The sequence below is a fragment of the Schistocerca cancellata genome, chromosome 1 (assembly GCF_023864275.1).
Source record: "Schistocerca cancellata isolate TAMUIC-IGC-003103 chromosome 1, iqSchCanc2.1, whole genome shotgun sequence".
NCBI lineage: Eukaryota > Metazoa > Arthropoda > Insecta > Orthoptera > Acrididae > Schistocerca > Schistocerca cancellata.
This window is the reverse complement of record NC_064626.1, coordinates 754,675,213-754,687,607: the sequence shown is the minus strand read 5'-3', so window position 1 is coordinate 754,687,607 and position 12,395 is coordinate 754,675,213. Positions and strand designations below refer to the sequence as shown.

Genomic DNA, 12,395 nt, shown 5'->3' with positions numbered 1-12,395 from the left:
GTGTAATGTGCTGCGAATACACAAAAAGATAGATCTTTTATCATTTAGCTACAAAATAGCAGGTCAGCAACTGGAAGCAGTTAATACCATAAATTATCTGGGAGTACGCATTAGGAGTGATTTAAAATGGAGTGATCATATAATGTTGATTGTCGGTAAAGCAGATGCCAGACTGAGATTCATTGGAAGAATCCTAAGGAAATGCAATCCGAAAACAAAGGAAGTAGGTTACAGTACGCTTGTTCGCCCACTGCTTGAATACTGCTCAGCAGTGTGGGATCCGTACCAGATAGGGTTGATACAAGACATAGAGAAGATCCAACGGAGAGCAGCGCGCTTCGTTACAGGATCATTTAGTAATCGCGAAAGCGTTATGGAGATGATAGATAAACTCCAGTGGAAGACTCTGCAGGAGAGACGCTCAGTAGCTCGGTACGGGCTTTTGTCAAAGTTTCGAGAACATACCTTCACCGAAGAGTCAAGCAGTATATTGCTCCCTTCTACGTATATCTCGCGAAGAGACCATGAGTATAAAATCAGAGAGATTAGAGCCCACACAGAGGCATACCGACAATCCTTCTTTCCACGAACAATACGAGACTGGAATAGAAGGGAGAACCGATAGAGGTACTGAAGGTACCCTCCGCCACACACCGTCAGGTGGCTTGCGGAGTATGGATGTAGATGTAGATGTAGATGTAGGTGAGGAGAGAGATGGACTCTGGGGAGAGGTTCTGGGAAGGGCCTAAGAATCTGAGTAGGGACTGGAGATCCTGCTGGATTTCTGGAACAGGGTCACATTAACAGGGCTATAGGTGGATGGTTATGCTAGGTAATTCTTGTAGTTCAAAACAACAGTGTTAGAGCCTTTGTCAGCATGTAGGATTATAGGGTCGGGATCAGTTTTTAGGTTGGGTTGGGTTGTTTTGGGGAAGGAGGGCCAGACAGCGAGGTCATCGGTCTTATTGGATTAAGGAAGGATGGGGAAGGAAGTCGGCCGTGCCCTTTGAAAGGAACCATCCCGGCATTTGCCTGGAGTGATTTAGGGAAATCACGGAAAACCTAAATCAGGAAAGCCGAACGCAGGATTGAACCGTCATCCTCCCGAATGCGAGTGCAGTGTCTAACCACTGCGCCACCTCGATCGGTCAGTTTTTAGGTGGTGGACTGTGGATCTTTCTGTAGATGTAAGGTGGGGTTTGCATGTTGAGGGTTTTGGGGAATGATGGTGAGGCAAGGTTCGAGGTTAAGAAATTCTCGAAAGTTAACAGGGAGTGATTTGGGGGCATCAGGGATGGATCCCAGTTGGATGTAGGAGTGAACTGAGTCAGGCAGGGTTCAACATTGGTCTATGTTTCCACTGTAGGGACCGGGAAAAGGAGAGAAGGTCTTTAACAAGTCCTGCATGACTGAATTTGGGAGTGGGAAAAAAGATGAGGCCTTTTAAAGGACTGATACTTCTATGGGGCTAAGACTGTTGGAGGAAAGGTTCATGACTGTGTCGCTCTAGTTCCCGGAGGGCAAGAGGTTCAATGTGTGTTATGTTTCTGGATCCCATAACACACAATACATTGAAAGAAGTAGGTAAGTGTTTTGTAATTTTCATTTTACGGGCATCAGGCACATTTCTCTGCCTAATGTTTCATCTTCCAATTCTAGAGACACCACCAGTGGCTACAATGACTTAGAAAGTAGTTACAGTCTCAAACATGTTCAGCAAGCCGTACTGTTTACATGTATCCAGACAACTGACAGTTAATGACACCAGCAGACTGCTGTGTAAGGGCGCAGAGTTGATTGGGGGATGGGGAGGGGGGGTGGCATGTGGCTTGTAGTACGCATACACGCTTGACCATATGTGCAGTGGCAAATGGCAGATATAGGTCCTCTGAAGTTTCCAAATATTCACACACCTTTCTTATTGGTTCAAACACATGTGGTAAAACATACGTAGGAACTACAAATAGAAGCATTGACACCCACCTTAAAACACAAGACCTATTGTCACCTGAGCTCAATTCCAAGCAGAAAGCAGCAGCTTACTGAAGCACTGTTAAGTGGGAGCAGGAAGTGGCAAATGAAAATGTCGATGTTCTTCTCCTGATCCTGACAGGTTCTAAGGCCTAAATGAAGTAATGTCACATAGCAATTTGGAGCTTGCAAAATCATGGAGTTGGCTGGTGGCATTTGAGAGGCATAGAAGCTGTGTGCCCCCTGGGTTGTAGGTGGTGTTTCCATAGTGTACTTCAGAAGTCATGGAAAGTGATCCTTCAAGGTCAACAGAGTAATTACTTGAATTACGGAAGACTGTGAGAATCTGGAAATGCATTCCCATAATTGAGTTGAGTCATTCTGGATTTGTATGTGAGTGTTGCTGCTGAACGAAAGTGCTGGAGCTGAATAGGCAGAGACCTCAAATTAGGCTGAGGTTGCAGAACTAAGTATTTAGTTGCATGGTGGTGTTTAGTGTACGAGAAAGAGGTGGCACAAAGTTGTGTTTTCTGCAATATAAAAAATTTTATGACATCGAAAAGAGAAAAACATAAAAAGATTTAAATGGACGAAAATGTGTTATTACTCAGCTGATGTTACATTTTCATATTAGGGATTAAATTACATCAATTAAAACACAAGAATCATTCAATTACCTTTTGAGACTATAATAGCAGTGATACATTGGTGAAGAGTAACTGATGAACATGCTGAAGAAGATGGTGAAATGTTTTACAGATTGTCGACTGTCTTCCCATCAAGCTCATTTTACTTTCAGAACTAGTATACCTTCTCCTGGACATAAAATGTTTTTTCTTGGATTGTCTGTACTATTTTCAACTGTCATTTTGGAAAGTATGTTTCACACATAAAAATCAAACAATGAAGAATCTAGGATGGAATAATAACAAGATGGAAAGGAGAGATAACTACTCGCCACATAGAAGAGATAGAAGAGGCACTGGGTCACTGACAGGCACAATGAACATGAATTCTACAAATACTCAGCTTTCAGATAAGTCCTTTGCCAGATGTAGAAAACTCTCTCACATTCACATAAGCACAACTCACACACACATTGCCACTGTTGTCTCCTGGCACCCTGAAACAACAGTGCCCATGTGTGTGTGAGTTGTACTTATGTGAATATGGACGAGTTTTCTATGTCTAACGGAAGACTTAGGCTGAAAACTGAATATTTCTTGCAATAATTTTCATTGTGCCTCTCCAAGACCTTTATGTGGGGACTAGCATTTTTATCCTTTCTTTTCTTTTCTTTTTTTTTTAAAAAAAACTATATGCTGTTTCTAGAATGATAATTTGTTTGAAACACATTAACACAATCAAAAGGAGATTTGGCTCTACATTTTGGCTACTCTAGGCTACTTTTGTCTAAAGTATTGTCATACTTAATCATGAAGATCAATTAATCTTATGATGTAAAATAATTTTACCTTTTTTAATTACTAACCTTCGAGTAGAAGTTATGGCCTCTGTATCTTGATAGTGCAAAGCAACTGAAAAAGTTCCTACAGCGAATACGATTCTGTTGTTTTCTCAAAACTGCCCCAAGCGTTATTATGATGACAATGAAGAGCATGCTCACCACAAGTGCAGCTGTAACATTTTTGTTAAATGTCAGTATAATTAGTTTTATATCCATTTAATAATTAAATTGCAAAGTTGATCAATCAGTGGTTATAAGATAAACATGAAGTTCTTGTACAAATGACACTGAAGTTTCTCTGTGTGTTGTTATTCTCTTCTTCTATGATACGTTTATAAAAAATTAACACAATAAATATGTAACACTTAGCGCACAGTTGGCACGTTGCAAGAAAATCATTATCAAGATCATCATTCATTAGCAGTAATATGTTAGCCTCCAGTCTGCAGCCACACAATCTGTTGAATAACAATGTAGATAGCACCACAAATTATAACTGCACAAAATTTGAACTTCCTTATTTGATTGCAATACACAGTGACAACACTGCAGTTTGCGTTTCCTGATCATGTGCAATATAGCTAGTGCCCTCCAGAAGAGCTAATTGCTACCTGTCAGACTCACAGTTCTTCCTTCTTACAAAAGTGGCATAAGGGTTGGGGCAAATGCGATGAATCACAAATACACATATACCTTGAGCTGGTCTTTCAATGGGCTGATCACTAATGTTTAGTGTCTCTACAAGCTATTACTATTAGAGATGCTTCTGTCTTACTGTAGCAATCTACAAAAAATTTACTCACCAATTGACGGTAGGAGAAAACAAACACACACACAAAATGATTTAACTTTTACAAGCTTTCAGAGCCAGTGGCTTCTTCTTCTGGCAAAAGAGTTGAAGGGAAGAAAGTGGAATGAAGGGAAAGGACTGGAGAGGTTTAGGGAAATGGGTACAGTTCAGTAAAGTTACCCAGAACCCTGGGTAAGGAGAGACTTACCGGACAGAATGAGAAGGAAAGACTAATTGTTGGGGACTGCACTGGATGAGATTTGAAAACCTGAGAGCTTAAAGGTGGAAGACAGGGTAATATGCAAGACAGAGATTACTACTAAAACATTGTATTGTCACTAATTTGACATGTAACATCAAAATTGATTATTTTCGTTGTTATAAATCTAAATACAAAAATATATTTGATAATGGAAAGTCCTGGATGCAATATGGTCTTGGCTGGGAGATCCAGAGGGGTACCTACAGCCAACAAATCAGAAAGGGTATTCTTCACTGGCACACAATTACCCCTTTCCTCTGGATGTACTAATGTTGTATCTTAAATGAGTTTTTGTTGAATGTAGGTAACTGGATGTGTGTATAGTATGGTGTTACGTTTGTGTTGTATGAAGATAAAATAAGGGAGACAGTGAAATCTGGTACCAACACATAATCACCACTTTTCACTAGCACTAAGGAAGCCTCTGAGCTTGAATGTCCCCATGAGAACAAGACTTTGGTGCAAAGACTGGTAATACGGTACTTTACAACACTACCTTTCTTGCTCTAGTCAGCCACATGGCAGTAAAAATGTCTTCCACTTCCAGGATGTGAACTGATTACCTCAAAATCAGGAGAAGCTGCACAGGAATGCAGTAGAAACCTTGGCTACAGAGGCTGGTTGTTATACAAATAATGAAAGACATAAAGCCAAGAACTCACCTCCTAATAGGTGAATCTCTGACAGTCAACAGGCACAAAAACAAGACTGGAAAATTCTCCAGAGCTAACTAATGCAGAAAAATTTGGGGAAACACACAAACACACATTTGCAGGCGTGCACTCAGGAATATATTGTCCCAGCCAACTGCATTCCACCTGCAGCTTTCATTGTATCAAATGGAGAAATGGAGTGGCAAAAGGAGGTGGGAGGGGCAAGAAGGTAAAATTATGTATAGCATTGAATGTAGTGCAGGAGTGGATTGAGAGAGAGAGAGAGAGAGAGAGAGAGAGAGAGAGAGAGAGTGTGTGTGTGTGTGTGTGTGTGTGTGAGAGAGAGAGAGAGAGAGAGAGAGAGAGAGAGAGAGAGAGAGAGAGAGAGAGAGAGAGAGAGAGAGAGAGGGAGAGGGAGAGAGAGTCTGAGTATAGAATGAAAGAAGAAAAAGCTGCTTTCACAGGTGACTCTACCTCAGATAGAGTAGGATATGTCTGTAGCAAGACTGTAGTTACAATGTGGTGGGTAAATATGGGTAAATATAAAGGACAGGTTTTATACCTATGCCTTGGAGTTCGTATGTGGAGACACTTGGAGGATTAGTGGCTTCTATTGACACGGCACAGAGACTCTGTATGTGGACTACATTTGGAGGTCTCAGTATACTGGTTAGGGATTGTTCATCACTGCAGATGTGTCATCCACATTCTGGCCAGTTGGTGGTTGGTGAGATTGATATGGACAAAGGCTTTTGTGAAGCCAAGAAAGCGGTGGATGTCAACATTCAGGGAGGTGGTGTGTTGGGCTGACAAGGACAAACTGAAGCAGATAGGAGAGCAGTTATTGCAGCTGTGGAGGAATGAGAATAGTGTTCTAGCCCTGGAAACACATCACAAAGATATCATCAATAAATATGAACCAGAGAAGGGGTTTAGAACAATGAGTGGCTAGGAAGGTTTCCTCTAGATTGCACATTCACATGTCGGCATACGATTATGACATGTGGGATCTCATTGAAGTGCCACAAATTTATGTGTATGTCTGGTCCCAGAGGAGAGGTAGCTACAAATATAAAAATAATAAATTACTATTATAAGTTATTACTAGGCAGAGTGCATGTCTATTATACAGTATATCCTAAATGCTAGTTCATAAGTTTACCTGTGTTTATACCACCTCTAGAGACGTCATGATGTGCTGCATGATCATGGATTATTTGACATATTGCTGGTAAATTCCATCCAATAGTAACATCACATTCATTTTGCTGTGAAAAAATTAAAACAAATACTATAATAAATCACACTAATAACATCACATTGTATAAATTTACTTTCAACAAAATAATATCCAGGGAAAGAGAAAAGTGAATGTGGTTGTTTTATATAATAGCCACAATAATTAAAACTGCTGCAGCAAGATTTAGCAATCATCCCAGAAATGACGAGCATTTGGAATGTCTTAACTATTTGATGGAGCTGAAAGTTATAAGTTGTAAGATACCTCAGAGGCGTGCATGTTTTCTATTTGTAAGGTTCAGAACCAAAAATACTAGCTTCATCCAATTTTCCTTTTATTTTCTGGGATGAATGAGCCTATTGTTTATAGTTGCATGAATAACAGAACTTTATTTAGAAAAGAAAAACAATTTGCTTCTAGTTGCAGTGGTTAGCAGTTATCCTTTGAATACAATGATTTGAAAACAGGTTTAGACAAACACAAGAATTATTCCAGAAACTGAGGAAATAAATCTCAGAAGACAATACTGATTATGAACAAACAAAACAAAGAAAGAAAAGTTCATAAGTGACATGAATGTATGTAACAACTAACCAATTCAGCAAATAGTATTTAAAGTGAAATTTTACTCCCAACAAGGAAGAAATATCACACACGATAATTGCCCCAGAAGAAATTAACAACACACTTGCATATACAAAGAAAACATTATTCAGTAAAAGACAAAAGCCTCTCTGAAACAACATGACTACAGCACAGGACATATTTATTTTGTCATATCACAAGCACAGCAGATAATGATAATGGAGACACCAGCGACAGAACACAAGAAAAAACTGGAAGCATATTTGATGCTACAATACAAAGACTAAACACAACATTCACATGCAGCCTCTGGCTCTTGCAAACATACATTTAGTTTTCAGGTTTTCAGTCTGAGAGTACACACAGCACTCCCATTGTTTCCACTTGAGGGTACAATGAAGAATAAAGTAGTTTGTGTCAAATTGTGTTTACTGAACTACCAAACACCACTGCCAGCCCACACACTACACCATAGCTATCTGTGGAGATTGTACAGAATCTGTTGGCTCATTGCGGTGCCATATACTACCTGCTCTGAACAAGGGGCAGTCTGCTCTGCACCAATATAGTTGTGCACTGTGTATTGAACAGGGCACCTAGAAACGATGGAGAGGCTTTGTCCCACCGTTGCCCTCAGTGGTTCACAACCCCACAACAGGCCACAGCAGTCCAACCGCCCCACCGCTGCCCCACACTGAACACAAGGTTATTGTGTGGTTCGGGCCGCAGAGGACCCCTCCCCCAGGAATGTCTCATATGAGAAGAGTAAACCCCAAATGTTGGCATGGTAGAGTAACTGTGGTGTGCATGTACTTGGAGACAGTGTTTGCACAGCAATCGCCAACGTAGTGTAACTGAGACGGAATACGGGGAACCAGCCAGCATTCGGCAAGGCAGATGGAAAACTGCCTTAAAAACCGTCCACAGGCCGGCCGGCACACTGGACCTGGACACTAATCTGCTGGGCGGATTCGTGTCAGGGACCAGCACGCCTTCCCGCTTGGGAAGCAGCATGTTAGACTGCACAGCCAGCTGGGTGGGCACCAATATAGTTACTGAGTTTCCAAAATTATATAGGATGTGTTGCCATACAGGCTCACTAGAATAGTTACAAAGACAATGCTTTATACCATTATAGCTAACAGAAGGGGTGAGAACTCAACACAGATATTAAAATCAAACAGCCTGATCAAGTGCAAAATGAGAAGCTGTCAGGTATGTGATGAAAGAAATCTTTCAAGCAGGCTAATGAGGTACACATTAGTGCAACTGAGACAAATTCATTCAACAATGGAAGGAGTACTAAAGAGGAAAGGTTCATGAAGATTATGTAGACTAGAATATTATACATAGATCATTGAAACACTGAATCGTGTAGGCAGAGATTAGCACAGGATAGCAAGGAATGTCAAATAACCGATAACTTTAGGTGCAGAAAAATCAAACATTTAACCAACAGAAGTTCTAATAAAAGGCAGGCTGCAATGTTTACATATTTTTGCCAACACGATTTTGGATTCAACAGTGTGAACCTTGCTTCAACAAGACAGTAACATCTTGTGTAATATCAACCAGCCGGCTGTTGTGGCCAAGCGGTTCTAAGCGCTCCAGTCCGGAACCGCGCTACTGCTACGGTTGCAGGTTCGAATCCTGCCTGGGGCATGGATGTGTGTGATGTCCTTAGGTTAGTTAGGTTTAAGTAGTTCTAAGTCTAGGGGACTGATGACCTCAGATGTTAAGTCCCATAGTGCTTGGAGCCACTTGAACCATATCAACCGATGTATAACTCAAACCAGAGTTACCAGTACAGCACTCTTAAATGTCACTTTTCATGGTATTAAAAGGTTAACTACAGTATTCTGATAGTGCTAATCCACAAAATATACTTGATTTAATCAGTTGCAGTTTGCTCATTTTAGGAATGTATGTGTGATACTGTACTAAATGAGATCTTACATATTTCTTCAAGCATATAAATGCAATAATTATTGTCATGAGTAATTGAGGTGATTTCCTTCTTTCTTCTGAAGGCAACTACAGAAACTATATAAAATCTAAATTAAAACTGACAGAGCAAGTTCTGAATCTGTCCTGTGTGAATGAACTTATCACACTTGTACTGTACCACACAACGGAAAATCCAGGATGGAATGTAACAATATTTAGAGAAGGAAAGTTGCTACTCACCATATAGCGGAGATGCTTACTCAAAGATAGGCACAGCAAAAAGATTTTCACACTTAAAGCTTTCGGCCAATGGTCTTTGTCAACGATAGACACACATACGTACATACATACACTCACACAAATGCAACTCACAGACACGGCTGCAGTCTCCGGCAACTGAGAGAGTGTGTGGGTACGTATGTGTGTCTATTGTTGACAAAGGCCATTGGCTGATAGATTTAAGTGTGAAAATCGTTTTGTTCTGCCTATCTACAACTCAGCATCTCCACTATATGGTGTGCAGCAGCTTTCTTTCTCAGAATATTGTATTGTATCACCTTATTCAAAGCTGCCAATAGCTATATGTGACAAGATTATTGACCAAATACAGATAATCAAGTAATAGAGCTGAAAATATATTCTGTTGCCTACATAAGATTTTTGTGCCATTAGAATGGAAATGTGAGAGAATTTCTGGCTAATGAGGAAATAAGTGCATGAAAATTGACAAGAGGTTATAGTATTGGAACAGAACAGAAAATGGCAACATAAATAGCAAACTGCCTGTCTCAATTACTCATCAGTAGTCCATAGTACCTAATGCAAATATTCAATACCTTTGCAACTATTGTAATGCTGCAAAAACAAATTTAATCAGAATAACATCCATTTTCATTCACCAACTAAAATCATATTTCATCGCCATCCAAAAAAGATTTCAGATCTAGAACTGATCACTTTAGTTTGTTTTAACAGTCTTACCAACAATCCTCATGTATCTGCACAATTATTTACTTAAATTGATCAAACTGCAAACTGTAAAATTAAATACCTAATTTTACGGACTGTAAGATGCACTTATTTCATAGAAGAACTTCCTCCAAAACTAAGGTACATCTTATATTTGGAATTAATATAAAAATGTCCAGTGTTTGATTTAATACTCCTACCAGTCTTAAAAATGGCCGTATATTCGATGTCGAGGGAAACCTATCTCTAACTGGCAAAATTGGATTCAACTAACAGCAGCAGTGCACCGATGCGACGAACACGAGTTGCGGCAATTCATAAGCTTGTTAACACTGTCTGCATCCCACCCTGCCATTACAAACCCAGAATACTGTCTAGCCTACAATACATCATTGCAGTCTATGATGCCAGTGAACTTTAATTGAAATAGATTTGTGTTATACTTGAATTGAGAGTGATTTGTGTAATCGGTTACAGTAGAAAATATTTGTTAGTACTTACTTTCGAAATATAAAAAATAACAAGTATTCATATGACATGAGCTGTAAACTGAATGTGGAAACAGAGCAGCTGAGTGGAATTATAGCCCCCAACCAACAGAAACAGAAAACACCCATGATCAACATGCCATTAAAGAAGAAATGAAAAAAATGAAGAAGACTAAATGTGGAAATAGAGGACTGGATGCAAAACGGTCAAAACTACAGGATGACATATTGAAATGGATTCAAGAACATCATCAAAATGGCACTGGAATTAAAACAAAAATGATTCAAATACACGCTCATAAGTTAGTGCTGCAGTGGTACTTGACAGACTTTAAGGATAGAGTTAGTTGGTGCTACAGGTTTATGAAGCATCATAAAGCTCAAATGAAGATTTTTGGGGATTTTAAAGGTCAGATTGGTTTTATAAACTAAGAATTTTTTTCAGTCTGGGCTTATAATCTAATAATACAAACAGTAAATAAAAATGTTATTTTTTTTTTAAATAAACTGCTTAAAAATTAAGGTGAGTCTTATAGTCCGTACCTTCTTATAGCTCATAAAATATTGTAGACAGAATGGCTACCAAAAAGTTACCTTCAGTAGGTGAAATTCAAAGTACTGACAATATACATATCTAGACTTACCTTCATGAGATGAAATTCGAAGTACTGACAATACAGATATCTAAAAGAAGAGGAGATGATACTTAGATTTTTAAACTATTAGCTCCTCCCTCTTACAGGAAAATGGGAAAGGGAAGTGAGGTCATTCAAAGCCCAAATTCAAAGGGTTCCACCAGTTGTGAGGCTGAAGGCAAACATCATAGGGACTTTAAACGCACTGAAGCTGTGCATGACTGTTTACAGAAAATGCTTTAGATAGTACATTTTTAAGCACTGTACCAGCTTTAGTCCAGAGACAATAGAAGGGCGGAATAAGTAAAGATGGATTAAGGCAAAGAGAAATGAGAAGTGCAATGAAAAGTGCATTTAAGAAATAGGAGGAGAGGTGAGGGGAGTGAAGATGTTGTTGGTCTTCAGCCTGAAGAATTATTTGATGGACTCTCCACACTGCTTTATACAGTGCTAGCCTCATCACCTCCAAAAACTACTGCAGCCCACATACATTTGAAACTGCTAACTGCATTCATCCCTTTGTCTTCCTGAAAAAATTTTTACTCCCCCCCCCCCCCCATCCCACCTCGCTTCCCTCCATAAACAAACACAATTCCTTCATGTCTCAAGCTGTGGCCTATCTACCAATATCTTATACCTTTTCTCCCCAATTTGATACAGTAAATCCACATTAGTTACTTCCTCTATCTGTCTGATCTTTGGTGCTCTTCTGCAGCATAATGTTTCAACACCCTACATTGTCTTCTTATTTGAATTGCTTATTGCCCACGTTTCACTTCCAGACAAGTCCACACTTCAGGCAAATATCTTTAAGGAGGACTTCCTAGCACTTAAATTTATATTAGATCAGATGCTTACAAATTTATCTTTTCCAAAAATGATTTTTGTGCTAGAGCCAGTTTGCATTTTATTCTTCTAACCCAAATCCTCTGGAATAATGAGAGGATATGAAGATTATTTTCTCTGAGCTACTTAAACAAGCAATAATTCATTTCCTCAAGAGGCAGTTTCAGTACTCTCTACACATCTCTTTTTCAAAACTGTAGCTACAGTTCCATCCCAAAAAATTGGTCTCATGATCTATTTCAAAGACTGGGATTGATACAAAACATTGTATTGAATTTGATTCAGACCATTGTTACCTACCATGACTATACCAGAGCTGCAGATCAGTATTATATAAGAGACTCTTTAATAATATGATTAAATGAATGCCACATGTGCAAAGCTGCACTCTTTCAGCCACAGCATTAGAAACAATTACAGAAACCATAAATGAAAATAATGTGTGCATGTTATGAGACTTTGGATTTTCGAAAATCTTATGCATTTTTCAATAGGCGCCATGTCACTTTGGACAGCTTGTCGAATAGGCTTTTTCATGTTA

General features: G+C 39.3%; 1 protein-coding gene across 2 annotated transcripts in view; it reads right to left on the bottom strand.

Moving 5' to 3' along the window:
* Positions 1 to 12,395, bottom strand: part of LOC126186242 (cation-independent mannose-6-phosphate receptor) — a 628,020-nt gene that overhangs the window by 21,548 nt on the left and 594,077 nt on the right. For both annotated transcript variants that reach the window (XM_049928195.1, XM_049928194.1), the window contains exons 21-22: positions 6,307 to 6,412; positions 3,464 to 3,609 (exon numbers count right to left, since the gene is read on the bottom strand). In XM_049928195.1, coding sequence (XP_049784152.1) covers positions 3,464 to 3,609; positions 6,307 to 6,412 — 252 coding nt within the window. The remainder of the gene's footprint in view (positions 1 to 3,463; positions 3,610 to 6,306; positions 6,413 to 12,395) is intronic.